Here is a 23,324-nt window from a genome sequence, read left to right as displayed (position 1 = left end):
TCTGTCTTTATGACAGGGAGACTCTGTGAGAGACAGCCTGGAACTGCGTGTAAGGGCAGAGTAAGAAAGGAACCAAATGTGGACTGGAATATTCCTTTACCTCTGGTTACCCCTGGCAACGCCATCCATTTCCATCTTAGCAAGTCCTTGCAGGCTGCTGCTTCTTCCTCAGTTTCCTCATCTGTAAAATGGGCATGTCGATGCCTACCTAGCAAGGCTTTTCTAGGGTTCATTTAAAGAAACTGGAATGTATGTCTGGCATGTAGCAAGTGCCCACTACATACACACTACATGTAACATCAAGTGAAACTGCTCTTGTTCCCATCCTTGCTTGTGCCTCCCACACATGCGCCCACTTCTTCACCCTTGGCATTCTGGCCTCTGTCCACTTCGTTCCTTGCCAGGCCCATTGCTTTCTCTGAGATTACCCTCCTCTTCTCTCCTGGGCTTCTGTGAGGTCTGGCATTTTCTTGCCAGGACTCTGATGAATGTCCTCAATCTCAGCTGTAGCTGTCCCTGCTTTATCTTATGTTCTTTCTCTTCTCTCTCACTCTGGCCTCTTCAATGAAGTCACCTCATCCATGGTGCTCACCTCACCCTCTGGAAGACGAACCTACTCTGCCCCTCACCCGACCTCCTTCGAGTCTTAAGTGCCCACGTCCTGTGGGATCCACTTGCCAGGATGTCTCCCTGACACCTACACTGACGCTGTCTAAACTGGGACCAGCCTCACAAGCAGCTCTTGCATCTCCTTCCCTTCCATGTCCCCCATATCTGCTCAGGGACCGAATCATTCAAAAGTCCTCATAGACGTCACCATATTTCTTCATAAAATTTGTCTTATAATTATGAAACGGCATCTATGTTCAGTGCAGAAAACTTGGAAATCCCAAAGAAAACAAGTCACCTCCAACACCACCCCATTGCCACGTCAATGAACAGCTCTCCAAGGAAGTTCATCTCAGCGTTATTTGTAATAATTAGCAACAAAAACGAAACAACCTCAATGTCCACAGTATTGGATCAGCTATCAATGACATGAGACATAGATACTGATCTTAACCAGGTTCTGCATAAGAAGTTTCTAATGTCATTGAATATTCTCTGATGAGACTGAATCTGGATTATTCTTTTCTGTTCTGGCCACACACACTGAAAGACAAATTGAATGTTTGTCTATAATCAAAGACAAACTGTCTTTGTCTGCTGTCTCTGAGCCTCGGCACATTCTCTCCTCTCTGCTTCACACCACCCCCTGCCTTCATCTCCCCTCATTCAGCCCCTCCTGCTGCAGGTCCCAGCGCCTCCACGTGCCCCCAGTCAGATGGCCTCCTCCTCTTCTACCTCCTGAAGCCCCTGACAGGTCCCTCTCCCAGGACACCACCACTTTCTTCCAGATTTAGGCTCGAGTGTGTACATGGCTCATTCTCCCTGTGAGGTTCAGTGGTCCTGGGAACAGGGGCCACCTCCTGTTCACCTGTCACCCTGCATGCGGCCCAGTGCAGGATGTAATAGATAAATGTTCCAGAGGCTTCTCAGAGGGAGACCAAGTGACCTGTTCTTCCCAGCAGCTCTCCTTCTTGCATTTGTTTTTGACTAGGTGCTTTTCCGCCTCCTGTTCCAATTCGCTCCTTAAAACAGCTCTGTGAGTTAGGAAGGACAGTGACCCTCACCCCTTTTTCACATTGGGAGAAACTGAGGCCTGAGGGCTTAGGTGACTTATTCAATGTCACACGCCTAGAAAGTGGCAACCCCCCCTGGAATCCAGGTCAAGCCTTGCAGCTGCGACGTGTCCTCATTTCCTCTCACTGTCCAGCAGGTCGCCCGTCCTCGCCGCCTGTGGTGGCCACCGTGCATGGCAAAGTCCGGGGGAAGCACGTCCGCCTGGAAGGATTGGCACAGCCTGTGTCTGTGTTCCTGGGAGTGCCCTTTGCCAAGCCCCCGCTCGGATCCCTGAGGTTTGCTCCACCACAGCCTGCAGAGCCGTGGCACTTTGTGAAGAACACCACCTCCTACCCGCCCATGTAAGCCCGTGGGGTTGGTGTTGGCACCTTTCAGTGGGGAGGTTTGCCCCAAAGTGATGCAGGACGGAGTCCCGCAACCCCCTGATCGGCTTGTACTTTGCTCTGGAATCCCTAAGAACACTGTAGAACCTAGAGAATATTCCAGAACTCTCATACCATTCTAGAGCCTTTTATTCAACACCTATTTATTAAGCACCTACTGGGTGCCAGGCATGTTTCAGGTGTTGGGATCCATTGGTGAACAAAGCAAAGATCCCATACTTGCCCTCGCTTCCTGGAGCTTGAGTTGTAGCAAAGGGAGGCAGACAATGAATAATATGCAAATTAGTAAATGAATAATGTGATATGTTGAAGGTGATAAGTGCTCTGGAAAAAAAAGCAGTTGATTGACCTCTCAGCTCCAAGTGTGTCTAGTTACTTATTCCCGAGCAGAGCAATGGTTGGTCGCCCTGCTTGCCTGGCCAAGCTGGGCAAACAGCCCAAAGGTTGCAGTTGGCCTCACAGCCCCCCTGCCCAGGACACCTCGGCCACCTGCATGCCTCAACCCAGGCACCATTCACCTCCTCACCAAGACATTTCTCAGGATCTCCTGGACCCACCTCTGGCTGCCTCCTTTCCTTCCCTTTCTTTCCCTTTCCTTTTCCTTTCCTTTCCTTTCCTTTCCTTTCCTTTCCTTTCCTTTCCTTTCCTTTCCTTTCCTTTCTTTTCTTTTCTCTTAAAAATAATATTCACTGTTTTTATTTTCTGTTTCCAAATGTAATACATACTTATTACAGAAAATGTAGGAAATAGAGGGAAGAAAAACTAAGAAAATTATAATCATGGTCAATTCCACCACTCAGAAAGAATTGCTGTAGTATTTTCGATCATTTTCCCAGCCTTGTATCTGTTGCATATTTTCTTTCTTGAAAATGGCATCATATGTACGGATAGTTCGGATGCCTTTGCTCATTGCATACCCTGGCATTTAATAGCTCCATTACGTTGGGTATTGAACCATAATTAATTTACCCAATTTCTTATTTAGGATCATTACATTGTTTTTGACAATATAAATAGCACTGTGATGAACAGCCTGTATTAAATCTCTGTGCACATTCATGACTATTTTAGAAGTTTCAAGAAATGACGTTGCAGAATCAAACGTCTGCAATTCTTGTTAAATTTCCCTCCACAAATGTTCAGACTAGAATCCTTCTGTTAATGTATGAAAACCTCTATTCATCTGACTCTTGCCAATGTTTAGAGTTATTAAAATAATCTTTTAGCTTTTGAATTGCAAAATGATAGTGATAAATATTATTTTGCTTTTTATTTACATTTATCTGAATACTAGTGAAGTTGAATTATTTTTGTCTTCCTTCACATTTTGAATTTCATTTTTGCTAAATGTTCTGCCCTGGCTCTTGGTGATCTGGGAACAAAATCTCCTGAATGGAAATCAGGAAGTCACTTTGCTGACTCTGATTCTGCTACTTGACAGCTGTGTCGTCCTGGCCTCTGAGTCCCTCCGTCCTCACGTGCACAGTGGGGCTGCAATGCCGCCTCCTGTGTACATTGAGATCTGCCAACGTGGCTTATAATGTGCTCGCAAATGTACCCACATAGCGTGGATCTTCCTGGCCATGTGGCTTTGGGCAGGTTCTCTGACCTCTCTGTGCCTCAGGTTTTTCATCTGTAAAATAGGAATAATAATAGGACTTATGTCATGGGATGGATCTGAGGCTTAAAGATGTTAGTCAATAAAAAGTACTTCAAACAGTGCCTGGCACACTTGGAAGAGTCAATGAATGTTACCAGTTTTCATCTATGTTGGATCTTTGAGATCTTTCATCAGGGCAACCAACAGAGCTTTCTGAGGATGAGTTGATGATAGAACCCTGGCATGTCAGAGCTGCAAGAACCTTCTAGAAATCACTCCCCTCATTTACACAGGGCTGATTGGGACGCAGAGCAAGAAAGGAATTCACCCAACTTTACTCAGGAAATGAGTGGGTGAGGCAGGACTAGAATGCAGATGTTGTCCCATAAAGATTTCACCCCTGATCTGTTGGAGACCCTAAATCTTTGTCTGCCATGAATGACTTTTCATGGTGTATGGAAGTCTCCATGGACTGGAACATGTTTACCTGGTGGAGGAACAGGGTCACCCTGCAGCCACCATCTAGAGCCCCACAGACAGTGGGAAATGTCACCTCCCAGGGAAGGTCAGCATCTATACAGGCTCCTCTCCTTGAGCCAGGGCATCCCAAAGCCCCAGGAAAGGGAGAGGTGCCAAGGCCATCTCACTCTGGTTGGCCTTGAGAGGACTTGGTGAGTCCCAGGGCCTCACCTGGAACCCTCAGATTCCTCCTGTCCCTTCCAGCCTCTTGAGTCTGGCAGCAGCAAGTCCAATTACAGGCTGAAACCTCCCAGATCCAGGCCCGGCCCAGACCAGGAGATACCTTGTTCAGGTTTGGTTTAACCTCAGAGGTTCTTCTTCCTCCCCTCCCCAGGTGCCCCCAAGACCCAGTGGGAGGACAGCTGCTCTCCGACCTCTTTACCAACAGAAAGGAGAACATTACTATCAAGTTGTCCGAAGACTGTCTTTACCTGAATATTTACACTCCTGCTGACTTGAGGAAGAACAGCAGGCTGCCGGTAAGCTGTGGGAACCCCTGGCCCAGACGTGCTGATTCCACTACCACGGGGTCGTCGGGGTCTTCTGGTGCAGATGGGTGAAGCATAGGCCAGGACTGCTCAGGGGACACAGGGCTCACACAGGAAACACAAGTTTCCACATGTCAGTTCCCCTAGTGACATGGAACCACTGGAGGAGTTTGCTGGACATCTGTAATGCACGCCTTCTTTCCCAAGATCTCTCATGCTAACTGAAGGGTGGCAGTGGTTGCTCTTAGTTCGTAGTTTAGGAATCTGATACTCAGAGCAGTTTGGACATGATTTTCCATAGTGTTAGAGCTGAAAGGGGTCTTAAAGAAAAGCCAATAACCTAGCTCTTCCATTACCTATGGAGAAACTGAGGCCGTGATGCGGGAATGTGGAGGTTGTGCAGTAGGGCTGGCAGGACCAGAGCTCAGGTCTTTTGATCTTCAAACCAGTGTTCCTCGGCATGGAATAGGACATTGAGCATGTGTGTGGCCTTTCCCCAGCACACCAATGTCCACCTGTGACAACTTTCACTGTCTTATTACCAAGGTGTTGGGTGGAGCATAGGACAGTCCCAGAGGTACTTGCTTTTATCTTTGTCTAATTCTCTCGGATTATATTGTAGCTAATTTCCCTCCCTAATAATCTTTGGCACAAGCTGGTGACTCAGTGAGTCAGCATTTCCCAAATAAGTGACGGGCCAGAGATGGGCAGGCTGCCAGCTGCAGGGTGGATGGTGGGGGAGGGGAGGTTCTGCTGGAAAGGAGGCTGCCTAGGGTGGACAGGGGAGGGGGTCAGCACCCAGCCAGAGTCCCAGGAGCACCCTGGCACAGTGCTGGGAGTGGGGGAGAAGGTCTGTGAACTTGGGACTAGATGTTGGCCCCACATGTGCTTTGTAAGGCTCAAGGAAGTGAGAACAAAGGTTCACTCACTCCCTCATTCATTCATTCTTCTACTTTGTACTCAGTGCCCCCTACCCAAGGTTAGACTTGGGGGATGGGGAAGGAGGAACATGAAACCACTTCCAGCAGCCCCACCCTCAGGGATCCTGCCCTTGGGCTGCACAGACACAGGCTGACTTCAGCATGTTACCGCAGCCCAGCCAGTGGGCTCAGCTGTCACTCAAAGATGACGGTAACCTCAGCCCCTTTCCCAGGAGGGAGGCAGGGATCAGACAAACAGGGGCTTCGTGAGCTGCAGACACAAGAACCTCTAGTACGAACACAGGTTCCAGAACTGCAGGGTCTGGGTTTGAATCCTGCTTCTGCTTTGACTAGCTGAGAGATGTGAGCGATTTCTTAACTTCTCTCACCCTCTGTTTCCTGGAAATGGGAGGCAGCAGGTGTGAGTGCTCCGTGCTCACTGCCCAGCTTTGTCTCCGCCCCTGGATAAACGTGAAAAGCAAGTGCTTGTGACACCTTAGAGGGGAAGGGGGGATCTTACCCCACCTGACAGCAGACCTGCTGTGCCGTGGCCACTGGCTGCAGTGTGCTGAGCAGCTCAGCACCTGGACGTGGAACCAACTGCGTGGGTCCCAGTCCTGCTTCTACCACTGGGCAGTGTGACCTTGGGCAGGTTAGGTGCCTCAGTTTTTCAATCTGTCAAACAATACAACATTGGTATCTACCTCATGGATGGTTTATTTTAAAGTACTTAGAACTTGGTACACAGTACATATTATAAGTTCTTTCTCTTTTTTATCAACAATGTTATTGTAATATAATTATTTTAGCCCCCCCCCGCCACTGCTTCCCTGTTATGTGAGCTCTTTAAATGTTAGAACCATGAATTGTGAATCATTGTGTCCACTCTTATCTTTGGTTCCTGTCACTGTCCCCAGCCCATAGTTGGTGCCCAGGTAATGTTAGTCAAGTGATCCAAGGCTTCCTGAAGGGGGTGGGTTCCAGGCTGGGCTTTGCAGGGTGGGTGGATTTGGGGAGGCAGAGGAGGCAGGAAGGAGGCATATAAGGAAGAGATACCATCATGGCATGTGTGCTTTTTGAGACAGTCACTTGTGTACAGGGAAGTGTAATTCACAACCAAACACATAACTGGGAGGCAGCTGCAATGCAAGCACTACTGTATGTCTATGCAGAGCTGGCTGCAAGGTCCAGCATGAGGGTGACTGGAGTGTCCTGTCCTTTAATCCCAGACGCCATCACAAGCTGCCTACTCTGTCCCCCGGGCTGTCTGAGGCCCCTCGCTCTTCTCATGGACACACTGAACCACGACTCCCACGCCCTCCCCAGGCAGAGACACCCTGCTTGTCCCAGTGCCCCCGCTCAGCTGCCGAGGCTCCGTCCTCCCAGTTGCCCGGGACACAGGCCTCGAGGGCAGCCTGGACCCTTCTCTCTACCCACACCCTGCGCGCAGGCGGCTGCCGATCCTCCCGCCTCCACCTATGAGATGTGCTCAGAGTCCCGCTGCTTCTCACCCTCCCTTGCTTCACCCAGGTCAGGCTGTCTAGCTCTGGCCTGGATTGTCATCACGGCCACTCACTGTGTCACTCTGCGACTTCTGTGCTGCAGCTGATCCACATGCAGCCAGAGAGATCAGATAAGGCAGAGAGTGAGTCACGTCATTCCTCTGCACAGACCTGCACCGGCTCCCACGTCACCTGGGATGACACGCAACACGCTTCCCCAGGCCACAGCGCCCTCCCCAGCTGCCCCTCCTACGTGCACACTGTGCTTGCTGGGCCCCAGGGCCTTTGCACTTGCTGTTTCTTCTGCCTGGAATCGTCTTCTTTGGATATTAGCAAGGCTCACGTGATCATTTAATTCAGGCTCCTCCTCAAATGCCACAGCGTCCGAGAGGCCTTCCCTGCTTGTGTGATCTGAAGTAGCACCCACTGCCCACCCCTGCCTTTCCCCTCACCCCATTTTGTGTTTCCTCAAAGCACTTTCACTGCCTGGTATTTTATTCTGTGTTTATCTGTTTGTTTGTGGTCTGTACTATGAGTTCAATGTGAGAAATTTTCCGTTTTGTTCTCACATGTGCTCTAGATCCTAGGACAGCATTGGGCACACAGTCCATGCTCGAGATGAGTGAATGTGGAGCCCTACAACGGCACATGCTGGCACTGGCAGGCAGGGGAAGACCCTGTGTCAGGGGTGTGGAAGCCCAGCCTATTCTAGAAGGATCACCGAGAGCCCCCAGCCCCGTCTATAGTCTGAGACCCCTGCCATGGCATCTGTGCTGCCCACCCCAACTTGTTCCCTTACAGCACAGGGGACGAACACAGCCGGGGAAACTGGGGTCACTTGGACCACATAGCCACGCTGCGCTGAGTCCGGGACAACATCGCCAACTTTGGAGGGAACCCAGGCTCTGTGACCATCTTTGGAGAGTCAGCAGGAAGCGAAAGTGTCTCTGTCCTTGTAAGTGTTCCTGGCACCAGGCCCCACCCCCAGGCTGATGTGGCCACTGATGGGAACTCTTGGAGACCAGCCCACCCAGCCCCGGGCACCTTTGCTTACATGGCCTGGATTGGGGACAGACCCTCCTCCTTGCCCAGCATCAGGCAATGGAGAGCTAATGTACAAACTCTCCTTGGCCCCCAGGAAGCTCAGAGCTCAGCTTTATGTCTTGGGCCACTAGAATCTCTGGCCCCAGCCTGCACTGGCCGCAGTCCTCCTCTGGCACCTTGGTTGAGCTCGCTCTCTCCTTCCTTCTCATTTTAACACCAGGACTCAGCTCATTTTTGGGGAGGTGGGGGTGGGTATAAATTATGAACATATGCAGGCAAGGACAAGAGTTGGACAGAGGTCATCGTTTAGCTTGAAGCCAGAACTGTGTGTCGAGTGACACAAGCCCTGAGATCAGGCAGGACCTCAGCTGAGGTGGTCTGATGGCCCCCATGCCCAAGAGGGACATGGCCGTCTGTGGAGCTGAGGGTCCAGGGCAGATGGGTGAAGTGGGGGAGGAAGGAGGGATGGAACACAGGACGGGGAGGGAGGGGACATGGGATGTGGGGCACAGACACAGCCTGGGGGTGTGAGATGTCCTGCCAGCGTGGGGATGGGTCTGGGGTGGTACTGAGGGCAGCTGGGATGGGAAACCTGGTTGGAAGGTGCTGGGAGCTGTGAGGAGCCTCCAGGGGCCTCGGAGTTGAGCAGAGAGTCAGGCCATTGCTGTGTTTTTCAATCATGTGTCAGTTTCCTACTTGAACAATCAGAAGGTAATGCTTATATATTTTTTTAAATTGGAGATAAAGGAAAAGTACTCATCAGCCTAGTAAACAAAAAACACATCCGCAATCTGCCTCCCCAGGGTCCTCACTGCGGACCTTTGACTTGTATTTTTCTGGTCTTTTCTTCATGAGTCACTCTGTCTGTCTCCTATCATCTTTTTCTTCTACCAATAAACTTTCCTTAATTAACATAAGTGATGGTAATTAACCTAAATGGAAGTATAATGCAGTATAACATTATAATATCTTTTATAATTGCATAGTATTCCATGGTAGGATTTAAAAATTGTTTATTTACCCAATCTCATGATATTGGAACCTTGGGCTCTTCCCAATTTTTGCTATTATAACCAGCATGGGCACCCTAAGAAGTCTTCGTGTGCCTCCCTGGTCACTTTTCTTCTGAGAGGTAGAAAGGTTGAATCAAACCTTGCGGCTAGGCATTGCCACGCTGTCTTTCTGGTGCTTTTGACTGCTGTGATCTGTGCGGGCCACACTCTCCTGTTCCATCCCGAGCTCTGTGCTCCAGCTCCATCCCGCTGAGGTTCTCTGGGGGAGGCAGGGCCCAGGGTGAGGCTGGGAAACAGGCCAGGCCAGGTGAGGAGCCCTAGTGCCCTCTGAGGCCCACGGTCTGGGAACCTGGCTGGGGTAGAGCTGTGGGTGGATCTTACCCTGAGCATCAACTCTCCTCCCATCCTCTCCCCTCCCAGGTTTTATTTCCCCTGGCCAAGAACCTCTTCCACCAGGCCATTTCTCAGAGTGGTGTGGCCATCAGTCATGCTCTGGTGCTCAAGGGTGACGCCAAGCCCCTGGCAGAGGTAAGTCTCTCACAGGACCCTTGGCTCTGCACTCTTGGCGTCCTCAAGGGTCGTTCCTGCTATGGGATTCAGTGGACAATCTCCAAGAATCCCTGAAGTGAGACTGGCTGAGCAGGAAAGTCAGGGAGACACCTTGCAAAACCTCCCAAGTATACAGCCAAGCACACTGGGACAGAATGTGGAGGCGACATGCTAAGGTCCACATGGATTCAGTGCAAAGCTCCAACTTGAAGCTTGTGACTTGGACTGCCAGTGTAGGCACCGCCCATGGCCACACACTTCAGAGGTTAACAGGAAAGGCTTCTTTAAGAAGAAATCAATAAGCAGTGTCAGAAAGCTGAGCAATAGTTTACTTGCCGAGCAATGAGTATTCCAGGGAGAGGACGCAGCATGTGCGAATGTCCTGTGGCTGGAGAAGCATCTTGAGAGTGAGAGAAGGCTGGTGTGGCCAGAGCAGAGAGCAGGGGGAGCTTGGGGTGCGCTGAGGGTGGGGACATTGGCAGGGGCCTTGCTGCTCAGGACCCTGGGGAGGATTTGTATTTATCTGGAGAGCCTGGGAAGAGAGGACGGCATGACCACACGGTGGCGCTGCTGAGTAGGGCCCACTGGAGCCAGAGGGGTGCAGCAATTGAAAAAAAGAAAGTATAGCATTTCTAAATGGACCTGTAAAAATGGTATCATATTCAAATTCCAGTGTCCGTAGATAAAATTCTGTTGCAAGACTGCAAAGCCCATTTATTTCATTCCAACAGCAATTTAGAACTCGCAACAGAGACCACTTGGCCCACAAAAGCACAAATATGTACTGTTTGTCCCTTTGCTGACAATATCTGCCCCTGCTCTGGGAGTCACCTTTGGTTGTTGTTCAGGACTCTAGTACGTGACTGTGCAGGTGGAAACTCTTAGCTGTGCCACAGACGCCTCACTCTCTGAGAAGCTCCATCCACACCTCAGGATGGACACATGCTGTTTTCCTTTAGGGCTCCCATTTAACTCACATTCCATACTTCCTGACGTTCCTTGGTGTAAATCAGCTTATCTGGGCCTCCTGCAGTTCTGCATGTGTTTCATGTGTGGGAGACACAGTAGCCTCCTATGTTCTTCCCATGCATTAGCTCATAAGGTTGGTGGGATCATTATGCCCACCTAAGGGTGGAGACACCGAGGCACAGAGAACTCAAGTGGTTTTCTGAGGCCAAATAGCCACTATGTGCAGGAGCTGGGCTTGGAAACCAGACAGTGGGATTGGGGCTCTATGCTCTTACACCCCCCTCCACACTACCGGCTCTCTAGAGACATCCAGCTTTGAGGCCATTATGCCCATTTTAGCAGAGCTAAGGTAACACACAGAGGGAGTGTGTGCTTACCACTCACGTCACAGTTCAGATTAGGCACAGAGGCAGCACTCTGTGGGCTCCAGAACCCACACGTCTGGTCTAGAGTACTTTCTGCTGCATGGACTGGGCTGGGGACAAAAAACATCTTCTACCTTGACAGAGGGAAGGGACATTGCTCTTGAGCTCTTGTTGCCTGGGATCTTTGCAGAAAGTTGCTGTCACTGCTGGGTGTAAAACCACCACCTCGGCTGTCATGGTTCACTGCCTGCGCCAGAAGACAGAGGAGGAGCTCTTGGAGGCCACACTGAAAATGGTACTTGGGTCTCTTCTAGGCCCCCAGCCTGTAGTCATGGCCCCAGGTCTCATCTTTTCAGTTGTCCTCCTGCCCTAGAAAAACTCCCTGGGACAATTTCTGATCTCTAAGGAAACCTCTGGGTCTCAATGGAGAATTTCATTTTTCCTTTTTTATTGTATCAATGTCAAAAATGTCAAAAAATAATATGATAAAAATTGTGTAATAATCCTCCAGCTTTATCAGAACATAATGTTTGGCCATTCTTGTTTTCAGTCATATTTATAAGAAACTAAACATTACATATTCCCAGAGGTAGTCACCAGCCTGAATTTGGGGGATGGGGACATTAAGCACAAAGATTTCAGAAAGATGTCACAATTTATCTTGGTAGATTTAGAAACTTTCTAAACTATAGCCCAGTGATGTACCAATTTTCTAGATGTTCTGAAACTCTGCTCCAATTGTGAATCTAGGATAGCCATCCATCCACCCATTCATTCATCTAACATCTTATTATCCATCCACCCATCCACTAATCCATCCATTTTACTGATATCCTTTTATCAGTCTAATATCAACCCATCCATGACTATTCACTCATCTATTTCCAACTCATCCGTCACCTATGCATCATCCAGCCACATTATATCCTCAGTCCATCATCCATTCCTCCAAAATCAATGGTCAATCCATCACTTACCTCGCATTATCATCCATCCACCCATCCATGCGCATCCTGCATTCAGGGAACTGTGTAACCCAACATGGCTGCTGGGAATGACGAGGATCTCTGGCAGACAGACTTACAGAGACACACACATGCTTCAAATTGAAATATATAACATTGATACACAGTCTATAATACATATATTTCGATTTGAGTCAAGATTTGCCACCCTCCCACTGCCAGCCCCTGGCTGAAGTCCCACCCTCTGGGGACACAGACTTTGCCCCCGTGGTCGGGACCCCGAGCTTCTGTGGCCACTGCCTGGGGCCACACAGGTCCACGTGCTGCCCTCGCCCTCAGACAGGCAGAGGGGGACGGGGGTGTTCCCTGGAGACTCATATGCTGCCCTGCTCTCTTCCCCAGCGTCACCCCTTCCTGCCCACCGTGGTGGATGGAGTCGTGCTGCCCAAATCCCCTGAAGAGATTCTGGCTGAGAAGAGTTTCAACACTGTCCCCTACATTGTCGGCTTCAACAAGCAAGAGTGTGGCTGGCTGTTTCTATTGGTGAGCATGTGCCGCCGCTTAGACAGACTCTCTGCTCTCCCCATCAGCCCTCCCAGCTCTGGCCGCAGACGCCCTTCCTTCTCCAAGCCTGCATCTGATTTCCTTCTGAAGGGAGAAGTGCAGAACTCTCAGCACATAACAACTCTGTCCAAATCTCTGCACTCAGAGACTCCCTCGAGTCCTAGCAGGGATCCTAGCAGCGTAAGGTCAATGGCCCCTACAGTGGCCCCAGCCCCCTTACAATGCCTGCCTCAGAAAGCTCAACCTGCCAGGAGACCTTAGTCTTTGCTGCAGCTCAAACCTGGTGACAGGCAGAGGCCCCTGAGCCCTTCCCAGAGCAGTTCCTTCAGAAAGCTTGCAATTATAAGGCCTTTCTCTGCCCTTTGGGATGCAAATCTATCACCCAAAGACCAAAGCCGTGATGGCAGTATTTGGGACTTCCTATGTCATCTGTGACAGGTGGAGTATTTTAGAAGTCTGTGTCACCTGCCCCAGAGCCCTTGACTTCAACACTAGCCTGGCTACAGCTTCCGTCTCTGCCTCCCTGACCATTGTGGGAATTTTGGCCTGATCCTCTTTGTAATCCTTAAATTTCTGGATGTAAGTCCATTTGATTCATTAATTTGCCCAATTCCTTAATGACCCATGCCTTTCAAGGCCCAAGAAAATTAGTGGACTTCAAGTTTGCTTCATTGGTCAGTTTGGCTCTTATCAATTCCTGAAGATTCACAAATTTGTAACCATTTTTTAATAGCTGATGGGCTATCCACTTTCTGAAGACAAACTGGACCAGGAGACGGCCACATCAGTCTTTTGGAAGTTCTACCCTTTTACCGTAAGAGTCTAGGGATCCTGGGAATTGGCTGAGATCAAAGAGGGGCAGGGACTTGTCCCAAAGCACAGATCAATTAAATTATAGAATGGAGACTGGGCTTGAGGGTCGTGCCCCCATTTTTCTACCTTCCTCACTTGATCATCCTGCGGGTGGGTGGGGGAGCTGCCCAGGGCGGGAGAGGTTCTGCATCAGTGCCAGCCTCGCCCACGGGCCAGAGGAGCTGCACTGCTCACCAGGGGGACATGGGCACTGTCTTGGTCTATTTCAGGGCATCCCTGAGGAGCTGACTTCAGTAGCCATTGAGGAATATTTAGGAGGAACAGACGACCCTGTCAAAAAGAAAAACCAGTTCCTGGACTTGATGGGAGATGTCATATTTGGTGTTCCATCTGTGATAGTGGCCCGGCACCACAGAGGTGAGTCCCAGAGGCTAGACAGGAGAGGAACACTGACTCCACCAGCTCTGGTATCTGACCTGCCCACCTCCCAGCATAGACAGATGTGGACACTGCCAGGGGTCAGGCCTCACAGGCAGGTTCCATATGGCATGGGGTGTGGTGTCCTATTTGGGTATTTGCCTGTAACCGATGCTGACAAAATGGTCCAAATGCATGTAGTTTATTGGTCAGGGGATCCCGGGAAGCAGCAGCAGGGAGGTGGGGGAGTGTCAGAGGGAAGAGGTGGAAGACAACCGTGATGCATTGCCAAGCACGTGCCCACTGTGCACAGCTGGAGCTGGGAGCTCTGGGAAACAAGCAGAGGACACAGCTCAGGGTTGTCCCTTCTCAGCAGTGGGAGCTGGGGTATTCATCCACCGGCTCTCAGTTGTCATCTGTTGAAGGCTAAACCACTGAGTTGTTAATCTCCTGGTACTGTGACCTGCTGCACACATGGGCAGAGTAATCTCTGGTGGCCCAGCAAAGGCTGCTGGTGGCTGTCAAGCTGGCAGGTCCAGAACTAGGGCTTGTGGGCACTGTGGGTGAGGCTCCAACAGCGTCTGCTACCAGGGCTTCCTACCTGGGGTCATGGTGGGGTGTGGGGCTAGAGGACAAATACTGGAAGACGGGTCTCAGACGGTTTCCAAGGTCAGAGCTGGCTATGAACTAGTTTGTTAACTAGTGGAGCTGGGGGAACAGTGGGAGAGAAGCACAGGATCAAGACGGTTGTCCAGGACCAAGAAGGCCAAAAGGGGGCAGCAGTAGCAGGTGTGGGTGACCTGGAGAATGTCAGTGTCTGTGGCCTTGGGTTTGTCCATCCTGGTGTGTGCTGGAATGGGTAAGCAGAGGGCCAGGGCGGGGTCCCCTCTACACTTTCTGACACGGACCTGAGGCAGTGTGGGTTTGGTGTGAAGTCAGGGAGGCACGAGCTCACCTAGAAAGGAGGTGTCCTCTCCTGCGTGCCATTGGGGGATCCGCGCTCAGCCCCCCTTTCCTACCAGCTCTCATTGGCCTAATGTACAAGCCAGGAAAGGGTTCTCTGGGCCAGACCTCTCTCTCTAACCGCACAAGAAGGGATTTACAATTCAGGGCTGTATAAGCATGGGAAAAACTAGCCCCGGCTGCCCCAGTACGTGCCCAGAGGACATCTCTGTACAGGAAGGTACAGGTGCTTGTCTACACTTCCTCCTCCCCAGGGTCCTGATGAAACTCTCAGCCAGGGGCCTCCTGGGGATGGATCTGTTTTTTCATAAACTCAATTTTACCTCTCGCCGTGCGTCTGATCTATAGAGTTCTCTTCTACATCTTCTGCTCGTTCTGGCTATACCGGACTTGTGTTTTTTATCTGATATTTCGTTTCAACTCAATTTTCAGAGTCTTTTTTCCAGGACTAAACAGATTTTCTCAGTGTTCTTTTATTGTATTTCTCTCACTCCTTTTGATAAAGCTAATTATTCTGAACATAAAATTAACATATGACAATTGTAGAAAGTTTAGAAAATATGGAAACACTTGAAGAAGAAACTAGATATCAATCCTAATTCCTCTACCTGGATGCATGTGCTGTGAATTTTTTCTGTATTTTCTTTTGATAATTTTTCCTTGTCATATATAATTTAATAATCAATTATATATTGTGTTTCTGTTCATAGAACACCATATTGGGAGGGATTTCTTAATGATGATATAAACCCATCAGAAATCTATCATTCCATGGAATGGATGTATTAATATTTACTTAATCTATTTTATCCTATTGGATATTGAGGCTGGCAGTTCATATTTTGAGGCTACAAATAACATTATTCTGACCCTTATTTGCACAAATCTATGACCACATGTATAATCATATTTTTAGGACTTTTTTAGACATGATATAATTAGGCTGGACCATGGAAACATTTTAATGCTCTTGATGCATGTTGCAAAATTCCTCTCTAGTGTGTAGGAGTATAGATTTCTTAACTCCCTTTCTCACTGGGATACTAAGATTAAAAATTAAAAAAATGCTGCCATCTCATAAGCCCTTCTTAGCAAGAAAGAGGACTTCGCCCTACCCTTTAATTTGCATGTCTTTGATTACTAGCTCTCTCATTGTTTCTGCTTCTCTAGTTGTTCCTACTTGTTATTGCCCAAATATGTACCCTACTTTCTTTTGAAGACTTCTGTTATGATTGTGGTGATTTTAAAATTTCAGGCAAAAAGTTTTTAAAAAGAATCTTTTATGGAAGCATGCTACCTAAAATAAGTCCTCATTCACAAAAGTTCTTTCCTCTATGGTTTGGCTCTGAGTTCCTTTGTAAAACATTTGGGTGGCAGAGGCGAGGTCAAGCCCTCCCTTCAGCAAGTTGTGCTTGACTTTGAAGCAGCCTTTTACCAAGTGCACTACCAACCTCAGAAGGATGGCCTGTTCCAAACAACACCTCTTGGTAAACCAAGGGTGCAGTGGTGGAGGCTGAGGGGAATGATTGAATAAGTTAGTCTTCATCTTCACATTGGCATGACATATACTGGTAAATTATTTTGTGGATGAATATTTAATGATGTTAAGAAATGATCATGGTATGTTACAAAAAAAACGTACAAAGTATCATTCCAATTTTACATACCCAAAATGGAGATATGCCACAATGTTAAAAGAGACTTTTTCTGAGAGGTGGGATTATGAGTGATGCTTTTGTTCAATTTCCTTTATTCTGCATTTTTGAAATTTCTTATTGTATCCAAGGGAGTAAAATTTGTAAAATTTTTTTGTAAAATTTCTCTGCCAACCTGACTTGGGGCCCAACCTTTCCTCTCTCAGGATCACTCACCTGTGGACATTATGACCAATTCAAAGTGCTAAACTACAAGGTTGGGTGGCCCATGGGTTATCCCCGAGGAGCAGGGGTTGGTGGCACCAATCAGCCAATCAGCCGGAAAACTGACATCTCCCTGGGGCTTGGACAAGTGGGTTTGGGGTTAGGGGCTCCTTTTCCTCTCCGCCACCTTAACAGCCTTAAAGCCTTAACACTCTCTGGGCAGAGCCGGAAGCAAGATACATGAGGAGACAGTGAAATATGGAGTGCTGAGTTTTGTGGTTTCCTGAGAAACAAGAGACACATTGTTCTGTCTGTGCCTATGTTTGTATTCAAATATCCTTGTTTTCAGACAAGCAATTTGGATTTGCGTCACTCTTCTCATAAATGGTGAAAAAAACACTCAAAATGATCAAAACTAGGCTGAATAGAAGAAACCTGTCAGGGTGTATATATTCCCCAAGTGAATGAACACTAGCCTGTGTGTTCTCAGTGAAATAGAATAGACCAAACTGGATGTATATAGATTTTCGAGCGTGTGAATGAATCAGGGTGAAAACGGACCCAGTACCCCTACATTGATAGTTATTTTAAATTGGTCAAACCAGGGTTTTAACATTAATTTATTCCGTATTCATTCATTCATTCATTCTCTCACTCATTCAACAACTACTCTGCTCAAATCTCTATTGCATTGTAATTAGTTATACAGCCCTAAGCGAGTCACTGAGCTTTCCTGAAACTGTTTCCCTACTGTGCTGACCACCAGGGGTTTCCTGCAGGGCCGGGGACCTTGACACCATGCAGGGGTGTGTCTGGTAACATGAACTGTGCATGAATCCATGTCTTCTCAGATTCTGGAGCCCCCACCTACATGTATGAGTTTCAGTATCGCCCGAGCTTCTCATCAGTCATGAAACCCAAGACGGTGAGAGGGGACCATGGGGATGAGATCTTCTCTGTCTTCGGAGCTCCATTTTTAAAAGGTAAGGGCTCTTTGCTGGCTGTGAGCCTGGAGTTAGGAGATGTGTGCTCCATCTTGGTTTGGAGGCCTTGAGCAAGTTTCTCTTTCTCTCCTGGTCTTAGTTTTCTGATTCACTCTAACAGGGATGAATGACATTGTGCAGCCCCCACCCTTCCTCCTGCTCTAACACGCATGAAGGAGGATGTGCACTCAAGTGCCCTCAGCCAGGGCCACTCTCAGAACCCAGGCCTGTGCCATCAGTAAGGCAGGTGGTGGGTCACCTGCAGGGCCTGCTCCAGGGCCAGAATGTCACTACTACGTTTCCCTCTCACAAGAGCATATCAGAATGTGAGTGAGGTTCAGGTTAGAATTGGTGTTAACACTGAATTGGGTCTAATGTGTGTCTGTCTGTTTATTTGTCAGTTTCTTTATGAAGAACATACATCATTAACTGTAAAATATTTAATAACATAATATTTTAAAGAAAACCTTTCACAAATACTTCAATACCTTAATTCTCAGCAGTAACAGAAGACTGTGACCCATGTCCTGGCCATTCATGACACACCAGTGCCTCTGGGCATCTCCCAGTCTGGTGATTCCTTAGGACCTTTGTAGCTCTGTTATTTTTCAGACTATGAGAATGTGGCTGTGTGTAGGAGATTCAGAAAAGTCCCAAGAAGGGCAACCCTGGGAGGTGGGGTTGCTGGAGAGGAAAGACTGGGGTATGGCATTGAGACCCTGAGTGGGGAGGAGGCAGGTGGGGGTCACAGAAGACAAAGGCAGCCAGCACATGGGTTGGCTGCAAGCCCATTGGTGAGTTCTAGATCAGTCATTCCCCATTTTACAGTGCACAGGGATTAGCCAGGATCTTCTTGATATGCAGACTGTGACTCTGGGTGTGTGGAGTATTCAACAAGACTCTGTTTGTAACAAGCTCCCAAGTGACACCAACATTGCTGAACCATGAATCAAGTTTGAGTAGCAAAAGTTTTTTTCTTGTTCCCACAGAGGGTGCTTCAGACGAGGAGATCCAACTTAGCAAGACGGTGATGAAATTCTGGGCCAACTTTGCTCGGAATGGGTGAGGCTGGTGGCAAAGATGGGGCAGGGCCGGTGGGGGAGAGGTGGCTCTATGGGGAAGGACAGCTTCTACAGTTTGAGTGATCAAACTCCCCACCCTGTGAGCACAGTGCTCTGACAATGAGAGTTCTCTGAAAACAGACAGGCTGCCCCAGGATGGTGAGCTCCCCATGTCTGGAGGAGTACAAGCCTCTTGTAAGACATGAGTCAGTAGATTCCTGCAAATCTCAAAAGGTTGCTGGGACCACACAGCAGCTTTAAGGGGTTTCTATTTGATTCTGTTCCCAGGAACCCCAATGGGGAGGGACTGCCCCATTGGCCAGTGTACGACCAGAAGGAAGGGTACCTGCAGATTGATGTCCCCATCCAGGCAGCCCAGAAGCTGAAGGAGAAGGAAGTGGCTTTCTGGACTAAGGTCCTGGCAATGGAGAAGCCACCACAGACAGAACACACTGAGCTCTGAACGGGAGGCCCCGCTAGACTCTGGCATCTGGAGGAGCCAAGACAGGGCTATTCTGTAGAAGGTGAACGTGGGTCAGAGAACATTGCTTTGTGGACACTGGAAAATAGTCCACTGGGGTTGGACAGAGGGCAGGGAGAGGCAGTTTTTGCACTTGTCACCTCAACTGTTGGAATAAATGTTTTTGGAGGCTAAATCAGTGTTTGTGTCTCTGGCTAGAGATTCGTGCTTCCTCTTCAGAGAGAGAGGATGGAGAGGGAGGCACCAGCAGTAGGAACGTGCCCCTGCTGGGGATGGCTTGGCCTCTAGGCAAGCGGCACCCAGCAGGCTGGGCCCTGGGAGGTGCTAAGCAGACTCTGGACATGCCCCATGTCTCAGAGCCCCCACCAACTTCCAGTGGTAGGATTTGGGATGGCCAGAGTGCAGCATCCCTCCCTCGATTTGAAGGAACCCGGATGAGGGAAAGAAGGAGAGGTCCGTGGTGACCTGTGGCAGTGTTGTGTGGCCTGTACTGACCCCTCCCCAGGTCTGTAGTACCTTCCTCCACGCACACAGCAGCCTCCCAAGTCCTGTGTGTGGCTGTCTCTCCCAGTGACTGGTCTGAAGCCCCTCTGCAGTCTGGACCCCTTCAAGTCCAGGCAGTGACCACCTTGAAATAAGGCTCCGAAGTGTCATTCTAACGCTGTCTCTTTATGAATCTCTTGGGCGATTTCTGGATCCTTCTGGGATATAGAAAGCTCTAAGGAGTGTCACTCCTACCCTAATGGAAAGAAAAGCTGGATTTCCCTTAAAATAGTAAGTATTCCTGCACCAAAGCACTGAAATTGCAAGGCAAATGACTACCCTGGAATCTAAGGGAAGACCAAGCACTTTGGAGGAGAGGTGAAATGCAAACACTGGCTCCCCTTCTGCCTAAAGACAAAAGATAGGGTCACTGTAATGCATAGAATTACCCTAAAAATCTTAATCAAGTGCTAAAGGCCAAGGATGGGCTAGTAGGAGAGTATGAAATCCCTGGGACCATCACAGACCCAACAGGGAGTTTACCCTCATCACAGACGCTTCTTCAGGGTAGTGTATCAGGTTCTCATGAGAAAGGTCGGGGGCAGGTAGTAAAACTGGGAAAAACCTGCCTCCAGGAGTGCAGGCAGGAGCCCTGCTCAGATCCTTTTCCATCAAGGAACAAAATCCTTCCACCCTTGGAATAAGACCAGCAAGCCTTGGCTCCCTCATGGCACTGGTGAAAACCTACTGTGACTTGGGAACAGGCAAAATTTAATACCCCCTGGTAGAGGGACAGTAAACCAACCTGGGTCCAGATCATTGGTCTTTTACTGCTAGGCAGGGACAAGGTTACTGAGAACGCCCCATCCCCACAAATGAGGAACTCAGGGCCTCCCTAAGATTGAAGAGGCCAGAGAAACTTAAGAGAAACCTTCTCTGGTTGTCACCAGAATTAGCAAGTCCCAAGGAACAAGCAAGTCCCAAGCAACTGCCTCTCTACTGCTGGGGGAGGGAGAAAGCATGGAGATGCTCTCTGAAGAACAGGTGCGTAGGGCAGGCCTAAAGCTGAAGGTGAAACAAGACATTAAGAAAACCCTTCAGAAAACTGGCCCTTACCCAGTAACACTAGAGCAAGCACAAACTCAAGGTAACTCTAGAAGAATTTGAAGTGGATGGCACACTGAAGATATACCATGGGAACACCCAAACCCAAGCCCTACTCACTTCCTCACTTTATTGACTCAACTACACCAACAGTCACACACACACACACACACACACACACACACACACAAGTGCACTATTAGTCTAGTGGAAGAAAAGGCATGTCCACTCCCAGTCATAAATACTACTTACCTCAGTTTCTAGTCTCCTACCCATGATGTTAAGGTTGAGTGCAAAATTTCAAACACACAAAAAGCAAGAAAAAACCCATTAACATGAGACAAAGCAATTAACAGGGCCAGATTCTGAGATAACCTAGGGGTTACAACTAACAGACTGGGAATTTAAAATAACTATATGGAAAACTTACATGAACATATGGGTAATTTCAGCAGAGAGTTAGAAACTATAAAAAAGAAGCAAACGGAAAGGTTAGAAATGAGAAAAAGAGTAACAGAAATGAAGAACGCCTCCCATGGATTCAGCAGTGCACCTGACACAGCTGAGGAAGGAATGAGTGAACTTGAAGATAGATCAGTATCAATTACCCTACTTAAGTAAAAAGAGGAAAAGAAGTGAGGAAAAACACCGAACAGGACGTAGCATGCACAAGCTGTGGAATAGTATCTAGTGGTCCAACACAAGTATAACTACCATGGCAGAAGGAATAGAGAAAAAAAATAGGCAGAAAAAATATTTGAAAAGATAATGGCTGAGAATTTTCCAAAAATAACCAAAGACATCAAAGTATAGATCTGAGAATCTCACAGAGCCCCACGCAGGATTAAACAATAGCATCAACATACATGTTTGGACATGTAAGGAGAATATATTGAAGGCAGCCAGAGGGAAAAGACATTACATACAGAGAAATAAACACACACAAAAAACGGCTACAGCTCTTTTTCGTGGCGCCTCGGAGGCAATCAGCTGCTTCACGATGAAGCTGAATATCTCCTTCCCAGCCACTGGCTGCCAGAAACTCATTGAAGTGGACGATGAACGCAAACTTCGTACTTTCTATGAGAAGCGTATGGCCACGGAAGTTGCTGCCGACGCTCTGGGTGAAGAATGGAAGGGTTACGGGGTCCGAATCAGTGGTGGGAACAACAAGCAAGGTTTCCCCATGACGCAGGGAGTCTTGACCCATGGCCGTGTTCGCCTGCTACTGAGTAAGGGGCATTCCTGTTACAGACCAAGGAGAACTGGAGAAAGAAAGCGCAAATCTGTTCATGGTCGTATTGTGGATGCCAACCTGAGTGTTCTCAACTTGGTTATTGTAAAAAAAGGAGAGAAGGATATCCCAGGACTGACTGATACTACAGTACCTCGTCGTCTGGGGCCCCAAAGAGCTAGCAGAATGCGCAAACTCTTCAATCTGTCTAAAGAAGATGATGTTCGCCAGTATGTTGTGAGGAAGCCCTTAAATAAAGAAGGTAAGAAACCTAGGACCAAAGCACCCAAGATTCAGCGACTTGTAACTCCACGTGTCCTGCAACATAAACGCCGGCGTATTGCTCTGAAGAAGCAGTGCACTAAGAAAAATAAGGAAGAGGCTGCAGAATATGCTAAACTTTTGGCTAAGAGAATGAAGGAGGCCAAAGAAAAGCGCCAGGAACAGATTGCCAAGAGACGTAGGCTGTCCTCTCTGAGAGCATCTACTTCTAAGTCTGAGTGGAGCCAAAAATAAGATTTTTTGAGTTAAATAATAAATAAGACCATATCCTAAAAACAAACAAACAAACAAAAAAAAAGGCTACCGCAGATTTCTTATTGTAAACTCTGCAAGCCAATAAATAAATACGTAAATCAATCAATCAATAATAAAATAAATATTTAAAGGGGAGGCATCTTTAAAGTGCCAAAAGAAAAAAATTCCAATTCAGACTGCTTTATCTAGAAAAAATATTTGTCAAAAATAGAGAAAAAGAACAACTTAGAGTATTTATTATTAGCATCCCTGTGCTAAAAGAAATATGAAAGGAAGTTCTTCATGCAAAATGTATCTCATACAAGAAAAAAATCTGTATCTATGCCAAAGACATGAACTCTACAGAAATCTTTGAAATAAAGGTAAGATATTTCTTTCTTATATTAAATCATTGTCTATCACAAAAAAAGTACCAATGAACTGTGAGTTTAGAGTATATGTAAGAGCAAAATAAAGACAAAAATAGCACAAAATATAGAAAGTAGGAATTTAAAGTACACTGTTGTAAGGTCGTTATACTTTGTGTGGATGGTATTATATTACTTGAAGGCATAGTGTGATTCATCATAGATGTGTATTGTATATCCAGGACAACCTCTAAAGACTTTGAAAAACTTGCTGTTGCTCTAATATAGAAGCTCACTCTTGAATTCTTTCTCATGTGAAGCCAAGATCCCACTTGGCCTTCAGGCCTGCCCCCAGGTTTGGGTCAACTTTCTTGGATCAATAATAGTAACTAAAAGGTACTGAACACTTACTAGGTGTTTTCATTATAAACTACTCTCCATATTAACTCAAATAACCTTCAGAGAAACCCTAGGAAGT

The 23,324-nt window shown here is 47.8% G+C and overlaps 2 protein-coding genes across 2 annotated transcripts; both read left to right on the top strand.

The window, feature by feature from the left end:
• The first annotated feature begins 7,927 nt into the window (after positions 1 to 7,927).
• LOC105866534 (liver carboxylesterase 1-like) lies at positions 7,928 to 19,316 on the top strand. The gene is made up of 9 exons (XM_075995651.1): positions 7,928 to 8,050; positions 9,573 to 9,680; positions 11,226 to 11,330; positions 12,403 to 12,543; positions 13,298 to 13,378; positions 13,647 to 13,794; positions 17,468 to 17,599; positions 18,589 to 18,661; positions 18,949 to 19,316. Exons 3-9 carry the CDS (start codon positions 11,271 to 11,273, stop codon positions 19,121 to 19,123), a joined length of 810 nt encoding a protein of 269 aa, XP_075851766.1. The 5' UTR covers positions 7,928 to 8,050; positions 9,573 to 9,680; positions 11,226 to 11,270; the 3' UTR covers positions 19,124 to 19,316.
• Positions 19,317 to 21,701: 2,385 nt separating this feature from the next.
• LOC105861246 (small ribosomal subunit protein eS6-like) lies at positions 21,702 to 22,508 on the top strand. The gene has a single exon (XM_075995649.1). The coding sequence runs from the start codon at positions 21,729 to 21,731 to the stop codon at positions 22,476 to 22,478; it is 750 nt and encodes a 249-aa protein (XP_075851764.1). The 5' UTR covers positions 21,702 to 21,728; the 3' UTR covers positions 22,479 to 22,508.
• The last annotated feature ends 816 nt before the right edge of the window (positions 22,509 to 23,324 follow it).

The sequence above is a fragment of the Microcebus murinus genome, chromosome 20, assembly GCF_040939455.1.
Source record: "Microcebus murinus isolate Inina chromosome 20, M.murinus_Inina_mat1.0, whole genome shotgun sequence".
NCBI classification, from domain to species: Eukaryota; Metazoa; Chordata; class Mammalia; order Primates; family Cheirogaleidae; genus Microcebus; species Microcebus murinus.
Note: the sequence above shows the minus strand (reverse complement) of the source record. Positions and strands in the feature narration are given on the sequence as shown.